Genomic DNA, 17,755 nt, shown 5'->3' with positions numbered 1-17,755 from the left:
ATTAAGTCATCCGTCAAAACACAAGCAGTTCTTATGTGTATATATGCATGACAACAATGTAAACGCACAGTAAGCATTGAAGCAAGACAAGCTACCCTATTATCAAGTTGTCAGCCCTCCCTCTGTGCATGAAGTCTGTTTCCATAATGTGTATGGGGAGGAAGAAAGCCAATCAAAACAATGGATGGCCATTTTTTTTTTTTTTAAATAAGCCCAATTATGATGACATTAAAGTCGTTCATTCTCCCTTCGGTGTCGATCTCCTGAAACGGCTAACATACCTTCCTCAAGACGTATCAGTCCGGGTTTGTTTGTACAGTTGCCATGGGGGCAGGTTTTAGGAAGGAGCTGACTCCTACACAAATAAAGGATGTCTGGGATGGTGTGTGTCTGTAGAAGGAGTGTACACACACACGTCTCCAGATACGTACCTACCTCACATAGAATACTTGAGATTGTCTTGGTCCAACAATACAGTCCAAAACATATTGGAGCAGCGTGAACTTTAACCTTTCCTGGAATATACACACAGTTTACCAATAGTAAACAGGCATACCCAAACGCGCTACAGCCCAGCTTAAACAAAAGGCTCCGATGGAGACGATTTATGCCGAAACATAAGCCCTATTGTTTGTTTTTCCCGTCAATAAATCCATCAGATTTACCCAGCAACAGAGGGCTCCTTTGTCTTTATCCTCCCTGCTAGTCACCAGTTGAAGTATCCTGGGGCAAATGTTTTTTTTTTGGGATACATACAGCTTAATTGCATACAGTCATTCCTACGTGGACCACACCAGAACTTAACTACTGTATAACCATGTTGTCACACCAGTGAGAAAAGGAGTCCGTCAGTTATCAGACTTTCCAAAGAGAGAAAAATACAGAAAGTATCAGGCAGAATTTATTAGGAATATAGTACGAAACAAAATTGTAAATGAAAGCAGAAAGACTTGTAGAAAGACTTGTTATAAGAATGTCATTGCAATGTCATCCACTTGAGTTCACATTTGGACAAAGCTAAGAATCTGCACTTGTAGCCCCCCATTTCTGATTCAATATACACAACTCCAATCTGAGACGGGGATCCTCCAAAAGTCCACGTCGTCAGTCCAAAACTTTTAAAGTCCCCGAAAGTGGTAGCAAAGGCAGACTAGAAATATTTAAAACATTACATTCTATCCTTATTCAATTATGGGTAACGTACATTCCCTTATACTCCATTTTGTTCTCCAGAGCGGGTATCCCTGGTAACACTACAAGGTACCACTTTGCACTAAGGTACCCTTCATAAAGAGCACCTTAAAGTAGTGTAACCCACTATAAATGTTTTCTTTCTGGTTTTTTTTTGCATACTGTATGGCTGTTTGGGGTGATTGAGGTGGATGTAGGAAAAGGTGGTGTGAAAAAGTGAGAAGAGAAAAGGCAACCCAAACAGATGGTGGGTGAGAAAATAAGAGTTTATAAAGCAAGTGGATCATGTCATCGATTTACAGCTCCATACAAAAGACGTACAAAAAACAGCACCAACAGACACGCAGTGCTCTCACATGCCAGGGTCGTGTTCATTAGGGATAGCAACGGGAAACGTTTGCAACAGAACACGAACATTTGCATTTTTTATTGGACATGTCCAGGTAGTCAGTTTTCTTCTGTTTGGTCCCTAATGAACACGACCCAGGGAAGTGTGAATGAAAAGGGGATGGTGAGAAAAATAAACGAGAACAAAACCAACCAAAGACAGAAACCAAAAATAAAGTAATTACATATTAAGGTGCTTAAACAATTGTTCTGCGGTCAGTGTCCTTCCTATGTGAATAGATACTTCTTTACACACGAAAAAAAGAAAGGCAAAATAAATTCTTAAAATCACATTCATTTAACACAAAAAGTATGCCTAACAAATGTTATTCAAATACATTGTTACAAGCTATTGCATTGACACTACTCGTTTCATTCATTCCGGACAGTAAAAAGGTCACCGTCAGAATTATCTAGAGAGAAAAAAAATACTCCAGGAAGATAACTGTATAATTCAATTACGCCGCTTATCTGATTATATTAATTTAGAGTATAGTAAAACATCCCATTTGGACAAAGGCAATGAATGTGGCGACAACATTAGCTATGTAATTCCTAATACAGTATTCAACAGCGATCTTAATAAGAAAACCTCGTCATAGAATAAAATAACACCATTTCAAAAAGGAGGGTTGTATTATTGTCGACACCTGAAGGTTTGTTGTATATTGACAAAAGTAAATGTCAGACTTGACTGGGAACAAATTTAGGCTATTGTCTCGTTATCTTAAACATGACACGGGGATTTGCTGTGGTTGAAATTAGCCAAAAGCACACTTTACCTTAGGCCACTTCCACTAGACGAAAGAACACAAAGTAAGCTGAGAAACTTATGTTGCTCTATCCAGAGTTATATTTATGGACGGAGACATCTAAATGACGTCCTCTCAATATTCAATACTTTTCCCATTATAAATATCTTTACATACAAGAAAAGTGGGAAAACGTGTTGCTTTTGCATTTGTTTTTCCAACGGTATCAAACTCCTAAAGCCCTGTCGACAATCCAATGTAGCTCTCACTTGTAAAATCCGTAGCGTACTCGGATAAAACGCCAAGTCCACCGATCAATAAAATCCCAAATCTATAAATATTATTTCCCATCTAAAGTACAAAATGTACTGTAATTGTTCAAACAGAAGGGCTAAATAAAATATTGCCACTTCCACATATGAAATAACTCGTATAAGAGTTCGCAAACACTATAATGAGAAACTGGAATTGACTGTAGGCCCATAGAAGGCAGATATCCAGAGCCTTCCGGTGCAAATAGAAGGCTCTGCAAATATATTTATACGCTTTCAATATCAATGCATTTGCCTCCAAACATTTCTTACCCTATCCCGTGGTTCCCAGCAACCCTTTGGGCATCATGCATTAGACAGCGTCATCATTTTCACTGGGGGAAATAGGTGAGTGTTCCTGTGTTGGTGTATAACATTTATGAAGAAGATTTTTTACTAATAACGCTGTGGTTGCTTCATGTTGCTTATTGAAAGTTGCTGTGGATAAGAGCATTTGCCAAAGGATTAAACATTGAAATGTGTTGCAATGTCCTATGACAATATACTGCTCTGAAAATACCAACCTGCCCCCCTATTACAGATAATACACTTAAGGGGGGGGGGGGTTCTGTATTGATTTAACACTGAGGAAAAAGGGGGAAAAAAACATGTCCAAAACCAAGATGGCTGACATGATGACGTCAAGGCAATCCTGAGTGGCAGTTTACTTGGCATCTTTAACTCTTATCTTTACCATATTTGACCTTTCTGAATGTTACACAATCAACTTATCAATGGGTTAAAATATATCTAATAAATCAAATAAGAGCAGATGTCAACACTTAAAGCTGGCCATCTTGTTTGGCTACCATTCCTTCAGTATCTGAGGTGACAGGAATTCAAAAGTATGGATCTCTTCTACCGCTTCTCGATCATTTATAAAATAATTGTTTAATTGGTGGAATAGTCTCCTTTAGAGTTGGCTAGTTAGAGCTAAAACAAAATATTTGTTGTGACGTTGTCACACATGCTTGGGCAAGGCTTCTTGGATGACCCGACGTAGTGGGGTCATCCTAGGGTCAGCTCCACCTCCCCCAAATCTTAACCTTAACCATCGGTGGGGAAAGTGCAAAACTGACCCAAATCAGTGTCTGGGGGCAACTTTACTCCGGGTTGGTTGTGTCCAATATGAGTTGTGCTAGAGATGGAAGGGTCCAAGTAAGGAGGGTGTGGGGGTGGACCGGATTCATCATTATAGCTTCTTGACGTAGTTTCCTGGAAAGGTTCCAAACTGCTTGCTCCGTCGGGAAGTCCCTTTGCAAAAACACAAAAACAGAGATGCCAATTTTCCACTATGTAGACACCCACGGTGACGTTAAAACATCCTTATAGGTCGTAATTGTAAAATAGAATGTGTTTAATAAAGGCTAATAATAATCAACAATGAAATGTGTCCATTTACATACTGTAGCCCACTCGAAGTGATTGATTCTAGAATTTCAGTGGTTCTTCTACGCAGAGGGAACTATCCAAAGAATTGCTGTTTTAAATAGTGTATTCAAATATTGCAAAAAACACAAATGATTCCCTGCTCCGTTAAAATAAACCCAAGACTACATTCAAACCAAAGTTTATTTTTCAGAAGCTGTCTGTCATTCCTACCAGACTGCAATGTAATCAGGAAATGAAAGATCTCGTCGAGCTAATTGGCAAGATTTCACAGAGGCCCCTTGAAAATCTCATTGCAACATGGCTGGACTTTGAGGAAGGAAGGAAATACAAGGACCTAGAAGTGAGGGGTCAAATTAATTCTCAGTGCAACCAGTCTTTAGTGGTAATATCACCATTTGGTATCATGCTGAGTGGTCAAAATGGATTAAGTGGACATTTCAGAGTGGGAGAGGAAGGCCCTGTTCTGAAACAACTCTTACTCCCTAGGCACTTCCCCTAGCCCCGAGTCACTTCCCCTAGCCCCTAAACCCTAGGCACCTCCCCTAGCCCCTTCCCCTAGCTCCTAGTCACTTCCCCTAGCCCCTAGACTCTTCCGCTAGCTCCGAGTCACTTCCCCTAGCCCCTAAACCCTAGCCCTTTCCCCAAGCCCCTTCCCCTAGTCACTTCCCCTAGCCCCTTCCCCTAGCCCCTTCCCCTAGACACTTCCCCTAGACCCTACTCCCTAGGCACTTCCCCATAGCTCCTAGGCATTTGTAAATCTGAGAGGACTGCATAGATCTAAGTAATGTGGCAGAAATTCCTGCTTGTCTGTCAGACTATTACCACATTTCTTATCCTTATCAAAGTCTTTGAGATGTACGCCCTAAGTGCCTATAGGATAGCGGTTGTTTCAGGATGGAGCTGCCGTGTGTTGTACTCGGGGCACAGGCAGTAGATCACACAAGGAACTCGAGCACCACCTACTGGTGAGAGTGGGATACGAGTTGAACATAAATGCGATTCAGTATCCACTGCTGCAAATCTACTAACTGCAGGGCTCTCCAACTCTGTTCCTGCAGAGCTACAGTCCTCTAGGTTCACTCCAATCCTAATCTAGCACACCTGATTCTAATAATTAGCTGGTTGATGAGATGAATCAGGTTAGTCACAACTGAGGTTGGAGCAAAAAACCTACAGGAGGGTAGCTCTCTAGGAACAGGGTTGAAGAACCCTCTACTACAGCCTACCAGAGCGTTGGTCTCCAAAAATGCACCCTTCGATCCTCCTTAACCGTGAAACTGTTTCCGATCTTCTGTCATGACTGGATAGATAACAACAGCTTTGCTTTTCAACAATCAAGTACTGCGATCCTGTGAGGAAAAGGTGAAGTTCTTATTCTCCTCTCTTACCGACAAACCAGCCGTCGTCGCACTTCTCCATGACGTCCACGACGTCCCCCTCCTTCAGCTCCAGCTCGTCCTCGTTACGGGGCAGATAGTTGTACAGGGCCTGGAACCTGGGGGGACACAACCAGGGCTGTGTGAGAAACGTGGCCCACACCGCTATAGCTTTGTGATAAGATCAATGTTGATGTAGGCAGGTAGCCTAGCGGTTAATTGGACCCGTAAACGAAAGGTCGCTGGTTCGAATCCCAGAGACGACTCGGTGAAAAATGTGCCCTTGAGAAAGGCACTTAACTCGAATTGCTCTGAATAAGAGTGTCAGGTAAAATGTATGTTGATGATAATGCTGATTTGTACAAGTGATAAGGGGGCTATGCTCAAATGAAATAAATGTAACATAGAACATCTGAGATGATGTTGCTGAAGATATTGATGATTACAAGAACGACCGATGGGGCCACAACCATGGAAATATAACCCACATTGCTACAGTCCTATGATAAGAATATTATTGTTGTGTCAATGATCGAGATTCTACTGTTACTTACAGGTCTCCTCCACCATGGAGCGAATCCTGCACAAACCTCTGAGACAGAGAGACAGAGAGAGAGAGAGAGAGAAATAAGTACAGCGTGACAAACAGTTGATGGTGTTGATATAAATCCACTGCTTTGAGAGGCACACTTATCATTTGGCTCCATTCCCCTTTCAGATGAGAACAGAATCAAATAAACCCCCAAATCCACAAAAAAACACACCCAATCTCAATGTTCAATCCCCCACAACGAAACAAATGCACTACAATGTGGTCAAACAATATCATGCACTGAAATCCAGGGGTAACCAACAGGGTATTATTAGAGAACAAAGACTACATTCCCCACAATGCACAGCTGCTAGTGTCACGCCCCTACCCTTCGACCTCTAACAGGTGACAGACAGGACCTTCGGGTCGCGACGGGGCTACGGGGGGGTTTACCGTCGACCGCGAGGAGGTCGTGCTTAAAAGGAGGCTGAAAGAACCAGAAATGCGACAACAACAACAACAAGACAGACGGCCGTCAGCCTCCATTTTCAGAAAGAACAAGAGCAGCCATTTTGACCACAGAGAATCACTGGTATTGTCCCAAAGGACACCCTGTTCCCTATATAATGCGCCATTTTGTGTTGCAAAGGTAAAGGTTAGAGCATTATATAGGGAATACGTTGTCATTTGACACAAAGACAATTTGGTTGCAAACTACTGAGCACTCATGCTGTAGCCAAGGGCTGTCTTCCCATGCATACAAAGGCATACACCGTTTATACAGTAGAGGTGATTTATACACCTCTTATAGGCTACACACAATACATCTAAAAGAAGCTCACCTAGGTACACAGTGGCACTCTCTCATATTAACACGGAGCATATGGGCATCTGCCACCAGATGTCCAACATGCTGCTAATTACGCAGCGTTATCACACAGCCGCACACACACTTCACTGGTCCAACAGGTGATTCATAAAAATTTATTAGGGCACAACACACACACACAGTCCGTCAGGGTTCATTTGAGTTAGCGTTTCTTATAAGTTGTTGTAGCACAATATGAGCACCTGCAGTGTCTTTTACCTTGATCTTAGGAGACCTAGGCTCTGGAAAAGGTACGAGCGGAGGGGAGGGAGAGGAAGGGAGAGGAGGAGGAGGTGGAGAAGAGGGGGGAGGGGAGGAAGGGAGCGCCTGTTGTGCGTCAGGGATGGGGGAGGTCGGAGGAGAGGGATGGGGGGGAGCAGGGGAGACCAGGGGTGGGATGGGCTGATGTGAGGCCAAAAGGGAGGAAGAGAGAGGGGTGGGAGAAGTGGGGGGAGGAGGAGTAGAGGATGGGTGGGAGGTAGGGAGGGGTGAGGTGGTGGGAGGCGGAGAGGTGAGAAGTGCAGAGGAGGGTGAAGGAGAGGAGAGGTGAGAGGTAGAGATGAGGGAAGTGGGGGGAGGAGAGCAGGGTGGCACAATCTGTGGCGAGGAGGAGAGGGGGATTGGGGGAGGGGGAGAAAGACGGGACAGTGTAGGAGAGGAAGAAGAGATAGCCAGGGCTTCAGCTGGTTGTGAGGCAGAGTAAAAAGCGGGGGATGGTGAGGAGGGAGGAGAGACGGGGGGAGGGAGGAGGGTGATGGGATCTAACTGTGCCGGGTTGCACAGAGTGCTGTGACAGCGGGAAGGATAGACATCAGCCTGGGAAGGGAAGGAAAATGTGACACCAATCACACCCAGCGTCAAACCTCGAGCTGAATCACCATTCCAAAATGGAGGTTCATTATTGAAGCATTATTCTGCATAATCAAGTAAACATGAGCCAGAAAAGGCAAGATGTGAAACTACAGGGGTTTAGGGTCAATTCCATTTCAATTCATGACTGAAAAGCCTCCATATATCCAAGCCCTGGTTAACCAGGTCTTTTTAATCATAATAAGTACATCTTAAATGTATTATCAAACTGTGTAAAACTGCTTGGAACTGGCTCGGGTTAGGTGTTAGCAAGCATGTGCGTATGCTTCAACGGACTCTGAAACCTGGTCCACACTTCATGCGCTACCTTTGTTTTCAGTCCCTCTCTGTGGACAGTTATAGTACCACAGTCTTCTTCTTCTTCCTCCTCCTCTTCTTCCCCTCCTATAGCTTCCTCCCCTTCCTCAATGTACAATGTCATCGGCCTCTGAGAACCCGCCGTCCTCCTATTCACCCTTTTTGATTGGCTGTCCTGCGTGATGGACATGGGCTGTGTAGTCACGGGCCTATGAAACTCCGTCTCGAGCCTAACCCTGCTCTGTGATTTGTTGGTCAGTGCCACGTGCGGGGGTTCCACGGCCGGCCTGAGAACCTCCCCCCCGTCTTCGTCACACATGGGCTGATCCAGGATCATAGACAACAACTGATCATAGGGATCTTCCACTTGCTCCTGAAGAGACGGGGGTTCTGTTTCTAGTTCTAGGGATACTGGCTGAGCACTTGACCTGTACCATGGCAACAAATCTGCGTGCGTGTCCGCCGGCTCGGGTTCAGCGCAGAAGAACCCCCCTCTGCCTGCTAGGGACAGTGGTTTGTTCTCTTCACTGTCTCTTAGGCCCCTCTCTTTGAGGCATCCCAGGAAGGTGTCGGGCACGGGGGAGGCGGAGGGAGAGGAGGAGTCAGGAGGAGGGGGCGGAGAGAAAGGAGGGGCTGAGGGGGGGGAGTCTAAGTCAAACAGCCACTGCTTGACAGCCGGGATGGAGGCAGCGAGACGACTGGATGCGTTTCGGGGCGGAGGGGTGAGCCCTCGTTTTGGCGGCGCGGGAGGGCTGGCCCTCTGTTCTTGAGCTTCCAGGAAAGGGAGGCGGCTCGGGGGGATGGGGTACGGCGTGGGTGGTACGGGGCTATTGGAGGAGGGGGGGCCGAGGGCAAGCCAATCGCCGGTGACGGCCTGCAGAAGCTGGGTCTTCACAGGAGGGGTGTGGGGTGAGGGGGGCGTGGAGCGAGGAGGGTGGTGGTGATGGAGGGAAGGGGGGGTGGTAGAGCTGTCGAATGGCTCCGGAGGGAGGGAGAGAAAGAGAGAGAGAAGGGGTATAAAAGAGGAAACTTACACACCAGGAGTGGAGAAGGTGTGAGGGACTGAGGGAAAGAGGAGATGCACACAAACTCGTCCACACTGCTAGTCCCTCTGCCATCCAAACCCAACAGTACCCTCTCTCCATCTCATTTCATTCTCTAGCACATACACATATTTCACCAGGCTCAACATGTTCTACATGCGTCTGGGTCCACTTGTGTGAAAGCCTCTCCGTTAAAGGGAGAGTACGGAGATTTGACATATTTAGGTATTTGTTTCCTTACCGTGAAAGCAGTCTGTGGACAAGGAGGAACTGTAATCCACACTCAATATCCCAATTAGCATTGTGATGCTATCCCTTTTGGGTGGACATGACTTCACCTTTAAGCCACAGCATGTCGACAGCTACTTGAGATGGCATGGTACATATGTAGCTTTCTTAAATGGGAGGTAGTAGGATCCCTAACACATTTACAGCGCTTAGGAAAAGACTTGACAAGACTTGCTTGCTCTTTGGGGTTTTAGGCTGGGTATCTTTAATGCACTGTGACAACTGCTGATGGAAAAAGAGCTTATTATAGTATATATATTTTTGGGGGTTGAGTGATTCAGACTTAAAAGGTGGCTTCAGCGATATGACATCATCATACACAGCGGGGCAACTTGTTGCTCACGGACATAAAAAAAAAAACAGAATTCAAATCTGCCAAAACACACGGTCACAATTGGCTTACTCCAGTTTGGGACACGCCTCCCCTGACTGAATAGTGTTTGGAAGTGTATAACACTAGTTACAGATCTAGGATCAGCTTCCCCTCCCCCAATCCTAACCTTAGTCATTAGTGGGAGAAATGCTAAACTGACCCAAGATCAGCGTCTAAAGGGCAACTTCACCCTGCACCAGATAACACGTGGCTGGAGTAACTTTGAAAATCAGAGGACGGGCTCATTGTAATAGGTAGAACAGAACCCTATCAAACACCTGTTCCAGCCATTACCATGAGCCATCCTCCCTTTCACCAGCCTCCACTGGTGACTAAATACTGTAACAAGTGACCTGCTCATTGGGCGCTGCACTGTGCCTCCCCTCTGCTTCAGCCTAATGTGTGTATTGTATACTGGAGCAGAAGACAACATTTCCAGTCTTTTCTGGACTAATAAAATCATTCTTCTTCTTCTGTCCCTACCTTGGCGGGCGTGGAGCCCTGTGTCCTGTTGCTGGGGTAGCCGTGTGGGTCTGGTTGGTGGGAGGGGGCGGGGCTCTTGGATGGCGAGCGTTTGACTATGTCTATGTAGGCCACGGGGAAAATGCCCTGCTTGGTGGTGTCTGGGATCTTCCCCTCGTACCAGTTCTGGTCCACCTGTCTCAGCAAGACTACCCGCTCACCCTGCAGATTGTATACGCAGGTGAACACACACGGACAGACGCACAAATATATGTGCATATCAACGCACACAAACACGGGAATTTGAGACACTTCAGTGAACAGACATGCGCATTGAATCATGCACCAACATGCACACACACACACACTCCTCACCTTGCGGAGGGACAGCTCCACGTTAGTGTCAGCGTTGAAATTGTACCGGGCCACCCCCTCCCCGATCTCTCTGACGTGTGCTGGTGGAGGAGGCCTGATCGGCTGCTGCTTCTCTGGCAACGCCATCTTCTGTGTGTGTGTGTGTGTGTGTGTGTGTGTGTGTTTGGAGAAAGCGCGGGGAAAGCATAGGTCAGAGAAGTAATCAATTAAACTGCAAACTGGGTGATACACACACACACACACACACACAACACAATCATTATCATCTGAAACACACACACAGAGGTGGGCGACAGGTAGCCCAGCTGTTAAAGAGAGTTGGGCCAGTAACCGAAAGGTCACTGGTTCAAATCCCCAAAGACGGCAAGGTGGAAAAATCTGCCTTGAGCAAGGCTGTTAACCCCCCAACAACAACAACTCAGCTGATTCAGAGGGGTAGGGTTAAATGCGGAAGACATTTCGGGTTGAACGCATTCAGTTGACTAGGTATCCCCACTTCCCTTTCACCCCACACACACTCAATGTGCTCTACCTCTATGTAGGAGATGGGGAAGATGCCCAGTCGTCCGCGGTGCTCTCCCTCGTACCAGTTGCTGTCGATCTGTCTGATGATGTTGACCGCGTCGCCCTTCTTGAACGTCAGCTCTCTGAAACAACCCGTCACAAGATGCTTCTTAAACCCCCAAACACCTGTCTCTATGGGCCGGTTTCCCAGATGAAGCATAGTCCTGAACCAAAAGGATCTCGATTGAAATTGCTTTTCAGTCCAGGACTGGGCTACCAATGACATGTATTAATTATATGTGGCCCACGCAGGAATGAAGCCCAAAACCCAGGTGACGGCAGCACTGTGTTATAAGGGTACACGCATTGAGTCATATGGAATCGTCAATGTGACATTGTTAACCAGCCAGGAAGTAGTCTCGAGCCCCAACTCTAGGCGTATTAAGCCGGAACATTGTGGGAGGCAAGCTGGATGTCTAAGAGACAAGCACCATTTTAGTATGAAGAGCAATGGCAGCGACACTCGTCCATGCATGCCTTTAAAGGTCGGGATATGATTAAGCAGGCGGATGTGAAGGTAAGCAAGTCACTGCTTTTTAACCTAAAATGAATTACCCACTGCACCGTACCAGTGTCTATAGTACAGTATGTGAACAAAGCAATTTTCCACGTTACATAGTAAAAAAATATGAGGTAGAGTCCTAGAAAAACAATTTATCTTTTTGATTAAAAATAAATACAAAATTCACTTGTAGACACTGGAATGGGCTGGAGATAACGATTATGAGGTTATTGCCCATAACTGGCCCCCTCAAAGAAAAGCGGACTGTCTGTTTCAAGCGCCGCGCGTGCCCAGCCTACATGTGTCCAAACCAGTGCAGCACACGCCAAGGTCCCTGTATCTCCTCATTGCGTTCAGCCGCTCTACTCACTTAGCAGTCTGTGCCTTAAAGTCATATATAGCTCTGGCAGGCTGTTTCTGATGGAGGAGAGAGAAGAGAATGAGTTGGGTCATCTGCTTATGGGAGACCTATGCAGATGGAGATGAGAGAGAGGGAGAGAGGTACATAGAGAAAGGGGAGAGAGCAGTCTTGTGTTACCAGATATGATACAATTATGTTGACGTGTAAAGCTTATCAGGACAGTGAAACAATTCTTCTTGAATCAATCAACAACTAGGTAGAGGTGAAAACCACTCCTTTGGGCCAGTGGTGTAATAGCATGTTAAAAATACAATACATCTTCTAAATAGGAGTACCAGTGTTTCCCCTAGAACTGAATAGACGGGGGGTGTCTAGCTCTTTGGACCCCACCTAAAAGAATGTGGCTTCAATTGAAAATGTTGCAGATTTAATGTGCCCTGCCAGGAAAATAAAGAATCCATGGGAAACACTGGGATGTACTGGTTTAGCTAGTCTCGCGATGCTATACTTCCAAGTCTCATTCATCACTCGGCTATTGGGGCCTCAAAGTTAGTCTGGAAAAATCAAAGTTCTGGTTTGGCTACCTCTCTGTCCGGGGTGGCTCGTCTGGTCTGCCCCCTTCCCCCGTCGCTGGTGGTTGTGTTGTACCCCCTGGAGGCATCCTGCTCTGTGAGGGGGAACAGCACAGGGGTCAGGGGTTATCGGCAGGGTCAACAAAACAGTGTTACCATGGCGATGGGACGACACATGCACAGCGACGCCAGGAGGCACGTTCAGAAGGGCGAAACCGCTACAGCATGCTCAGATAGAAATGTATTGTGCAGAAACTGACATGATGGTCTTTTACGCAGAATATCATGTTGGCTCTATTCGTCACATTTCCCATGGGAGGATTCAGAAGGGTGAAATGCGCAGGTGGACATGCAACACTATAGAGCTGACACAAGTATCTATTCTCCACGATTACAAGAGGAATGTCCGTTCTATTCAATATATTCTGTGTCTTAGCGTTCTGTAGCGTTGCGGCCTCCCCGAGTAAACCACGTTGGTATACGTAATGGTATCATTCAGGGTAGTGACGTCATCCAGGAAATGAGTGTCGGGCAGGAAATGACTAAATCAAATAATGAATGAATTAAAATGCATTTTATTTCCATTTCGGGGTAAACACATGGTTTGGATAGTGTAGCACAGTATGATTGAAAGGAAAAGCATGCACGTGACAAAACCGGAACAGTACATTTGAACAGAATAGAACAGAAGGATAAGTCATTTATACCAGCAGGCACATACAGGGAGCTCCAGAAGTATTGGGACAGTGACAATTTTGTTCATTTGTCACTGTCCCAATACTTAGAAATCACTGGACATTCCAAAAATATAATTATCCAATTGATAAATCGTCCATATCGGGATGTCTCATGGTCTGACAAACAGCAAAAATGGTGCCACTGTCCCAATACTTTGAGCTCACTGTACATTTCAAAAATATTTCAATCCAATTGATAAACCATCCATAACAAAATCATAAATACAAGTGGTTCAACGTAACAAGGCACGTAACAAAGGGGAGGGAAACAATACAGCAAAAAGAGATACACGCCAACAATAACACAACCAAACCTAGCCATGGATGGGCCGATACATCTCTAAATAATAGGGAACCAAATACAGTCAACAACAAAATCATTTAACCATATAAGGGAATGAAGAGGAAGCATGCGGTCCCTGGGTGTCTTGAGGATGAGCCAATAGGAACAGGGCTTCTTTAACCTCAGCTCTGTTCATTGGCCCATTGCTGGAGCACAGTGACTGGTAGGAGGGAGGTGGTCGCAGGCAGGCAGTACTGGGGGAGTTGAGGAGGGAGAGGGACTTAGGGCTGGTGTGTGTACTGTGTGTGTGTGTACTGTGTGTGTATGTATGTGTGTGTGTATTCTCCACCTGCATTGCCGTTGCCTGGCTCCTCTCCATAGTTGTCATTATTGGAGGCGTCGGTATGACGACTGTAACAGGCACTTAGCGGCGACTGTAGCCACGGCGACGAGCCGTACACGTTCGGACTCCCGTCGGGGTACGAGGCGTTCGAGGGACCCCCCTTGCGACTCCCCCTCTGCCCCCGTAACGAGGAGCTCCTCTCGGGCACATCCGGGAGGATCTCAGCCAGTAGCCTCCGAAGGATGCCATCGTCTGGTAGCCTAGCGCCGCTCCGGCCTCGCTCCGCTTGGATGTGTTCGTAGATATCCCTCAAGGCCGCATCCAAAGCTTTATAGACGGCTTCTTTAGACTTGGGCCTGGTACTTCGACCTCCACTACTTCTTCTCGAAGTGGGTGGAGAATCACCCTTTTTCCTCCGGAAAGGCACGGGACTGACGAGGAAGGCCAGCTTGGACATCCCCTGCTGGGTTTGGGCTGCTTGTGACGAGGGGGGTAGAGCATGGTGGTCCCCGCCCCTTCCCCCGTGTCTGGTTTGCTGTGTCTGGGGGGGTTTCTGCCGGAGATCCTGGCGGGCCCGCTCCCGCTCGTGGCGCAGCATGGTGGTGAAGCGGGTGTTGGAGGCCGGGCAGCGTCCTTTACACGAGCTGATGAGGTGACGGTGCTGGTAGCCCTGACCCTGACCGAGAGACTGATGACTGGGGTTGTGGTGGCTGTGGTGGTGGCGAAGGTGGTGGTGGGAGGAGGGGCCGTAGAAGCTCTCGACTGACGAGGTGAGCGAGCAGTGGTCGAAGTCACTCTCGCTGCAGAAGGAGGATCCTTCGACTTGGACAAAGTCACTGAGGTCTGAGGCGGCTGCATCTTGCTCAGACTCAGAGTACTCAGCCCCCGGGACAGCGGCCCGTCGATAAACGAGGGGGTCGGGGAAATCGTGGGGGTCCAGGGCGAGGCGGGGCTGACCCTCGGGCGGGCTCCTTGCCCCCTGGTGAGCGTGATGGGACGTCCCGTTCCCATTCCCGTTGTTAATGTCCTCTTCTAGCAGAGACTCAATGGAGAAACGGCGTTTGGGGTACCCGGGTGTCTCCCTGCCCCCGCCGCCTCCTCCCCCACTACTACTGGCGCGGGACGATGACCCGCCGGGCGTGGTTGTGCCAGACGGGACCTCGCTATCTCCCAAGTCGGGCATGGACTTGGACTTCTGGATGAGTTGCTCGTATGTGGAGATGCGCGTTGGCACCGTATCGCGAGGGACCTCCAGGCCCCACGACGGCCCCCAGGGGGAGAGTTTTCGGGGGAAGAGGTGCGGCTGGCGCTCCAGCTCCAGGATGCGGGCACGGACCGAGCGGATGACGTCAGAGGGCAGCAGCTGGGCGCGGTCGATGTGGTGCATCTTGCGGTAGAGCTTCAGGAAGCCTGGCGCGTCGTGGGCACGTCGCCGGTGCGGGCGAGGCAAGGAGCGGGTAGAGGACGATGCGGTTTGCCCCAATGGGTTGTCGAATACCAGTGACCCGGCGCTCTCCGAACGGGTAGCCTTGTGCCCGCCCGGGGGCCCGTCGTTGAGCAGGTTGTCACAGCTACGCGACCTCAGCTTTGCGGGCGAGGGCGGCGCGTCTTCGGCGCTGCTCCATGTCTCGGCGTCCTGCCGCCGCGTCTGCCAGCCATTCTTGAAGCAGGCGACGCGCTCGAGGGGCGCGGAGGCGGCCCCCGGGTTGGCGAGGTTGGAGGGCACGGGGGAGAGAGGGGAGCGGAGGTACGGGCCCGGGGAAGAGCTCAAACGGGGGGAGCAGGTCATGCCGCACGCGCCCCCACCTTTCAGACGATCCCATAAACCAGAGCAGCGTGGTAGAGGGGAAAAGAGGAGAGGATATTAACCGCGAAGAGAGCGAGAGGAATAGAGAGAAAGAAATAGAGAGGGAGAAATAGACGCTATAACAGAGCACTTGAACATTCTGTAGCCTTCATCATGCAATGGTGGAGAGAGGGTGAGAACGAGAGAGAGGCTAAAACAGAGCACTTGAACATCAGTTCCATTGTGCCAATCACAGAGCACAATGGTGGAGAGAGAGACGGGGGGGATTTACAATACACATCTCACATCCTTTTCACGATATACTGTACACAAAACATTAAGAACACCTGCTCTTTCTATAACTGATCCAGGTGAATCCAGGTGAAAGCTATGAACCCTTATTGACGTCACTTGTTAAATCCACTTCAATCAGTGTAGATGAAGAGGAGGAGACAGGTTAAAGAAGGATTTTCAAGCTTTGAGACATGGATTGTGTATGTGTGCCATGCAGAGGGTGAATGGGCAAGACACTGCAACGCTGCTGGGTTTTTCACATTCAACAGTTTCCCGTGTGTGTCAAGAATGGTCCACCACCCAGAGGACATGCAGACAACTTGACAACTGTGGGAACCATTGGAGTCAACACGGGCCAGCATCCCTGTGGAACGCTTTCGACACCTTGTAGAGTCCATTCCCCCGACGAACTGAGGCTTTTCTGAGGACAAAAGGGGGCTGCAACTCAATATTAGCAAGGTGTTCTTAATGTTTTGTCAGTGTACATGCAACAGTAATCTTTTCTGTTGCTGCCACACTATGAGACAAAACCTGTGAACATAATGAACGGAATTAGATGCCACACAACAGGCTTTATTTCCCAATCCATTCCTGGGGGGGGGGGGGTCACATTTTTGCTCCAGCTCCGTATTCACACACCTGATTCGACTAATCAACGGCGTGGTTATATGTTGACTTGTCGATTTGTTTGGGACATGTGTTAGCGTTAGCCTGTAATCCTAGCAGATTTCTTCCATTGGCTATGTTTAATGTTAATTTTTTTTATTTCACCTTTATTTAACCAGGTAGGCTAGTTGAGAACAAGTTCTCATTTACAATTGCGACCTGACCAAGATAAACCAAAGCAGTTCGACACATACAACAACACAGAGTTACACATGGAATAAAACAAACATACAGTCAATAATACAATAGATCTATAAACAGCATGTGAAAACGAGGTAGGATAAGAGAGGTAAGGCAATAAATAGGCCATGGTGGCGAAGTAATTACAATACAGCAATTTAACAGTGGAATGTTAGCGCTGGGCTAGGACAAAAATGTGCACCCCCTGAATTGGACTGAGAAACACTGAGTTAGAACGTTCCCATTAGCTCGTGGAACATGGTCGTTTGTTTACAGCGGCAACACAAGGCTATTTAGACTGGGCTGGATGCTCCTTGACCTGGAAGAGGCCCTCAGCATAGCGTGAGAAGAGGAGATTTGTCTCTCAGTGGGCTTGTGTACGGTCTGATTGCTGTCGGGCATAGAGTGAGTGAGCACAGAGAATGTGTGTGTGTGTGTGTGCGCAAGCGTGTGTGAATGCTTGTACATCTGCAAGGGAGAGGTTGTTAAGATTGAGTTTGTGTGTTTTTGTGTGTGTGTGCGTTTGAGAGTGCTTATACATCGGAAGAGAGGGAGGTTGATTGTATTGAGTGTGTGCAATAGATCTATAAACAGCATGTGAAAACGAGGTAGGATAAGAGAGGTTTCCTCAGTGTGCTGCCTTTGTAGGGGTCCAGTGTTTGTGAATCTATGTACCAGTATGTATGTATGTACCAGTATGTATGTATGTACCAGTATGTATATATATATATCTGTGTGTGTACCTTTGGCTCTGGAGGGGGAGGAGGGGGAGGAGCGTGTGGCTGGTTTCCTCAGTGTGCTGCTGCCTCTGTAAGAGTCCAGTTGTTTTGGGGAGACCTGGTTCTTGCCCTGGTCACCCGACGGCTCCGACTTCCTCCTCTTCCTGTAGTCACTGGCAGCACTGGAACAAAAAGTGATAGAACACACGGGTTTAAAGCCACATTCCACAG

At 47.6% G+C, this 17,755-nt stretch overlaps 1 protein-coding gene across 2 annotated transcripts in view; it reads right to left on the bottom strand.

Annotated features, from left to right (window-relative positions):
• Window positions 1–888: 888 nt before the first annotated feature.
• LOC129841379 (sorbin and SH3 domain-containing protein 2-like) overlaps window positions 889–17,755 on the bottom strand; it is an 85,765-nt gene continuing 68,898 nt past the window's right edge. Inside the window, exons 17-26 of one of the 2 annotated variants that reach the window (XM_055909628.1) lie at window positions 17,549–17,706; window positions 13,886–15,685; window positions 12,529–12,611; window positions 11,954–12,051; window positions 11,050–11,164; window positions 10,518–10,646; window positions 10,164–10,364; window positions 5,964–6,001; window positions 5,422–5,528; window positions 889–3,895 (exon numbers count right to left, since the gene is read on the bottom strand). In XM_055909628.1, the coding sequence (XP_055765603.1) occupies window positions 3,834–3,895; window positions 5,422–5,528; window positions 5,964–6,001; window positions 10,164–10,364; window positions 10,518–10,646; window positions 11,050–11,164; window positions 11,954–12,051; window positions 12,529–12,611; window positions 13,886–15,685; window positions 17,549–17,706 (2,791 nt within the window). In that variant the 3' untranslated portion in view covers window positions 889–3,833. The other variant, XM_055909627.1, reaches the window with a different exon arrangement.

The sequence above is a fragment of the Salvelinus fontinalis genome, chromosome 42 (assembly GCF_029448725.1).
Source record: "Salvelinus fontinalis isolate EN_2023a chromosome 42, ASM2944872v1, whole genome shotgun sequence".
In the NCBI taxonomy this organism is placed as follows: Eukaryota; Metazoa; Chordata; class Actinopteri; order Salmoniformes; family Salmonidae; genus Salvelinus; species Salvelinus fontinalis.
Note: the sequence above shows the minus strand (reverse complement) of the source record. Positions and strands in the feature narration are given on the sequence as shown.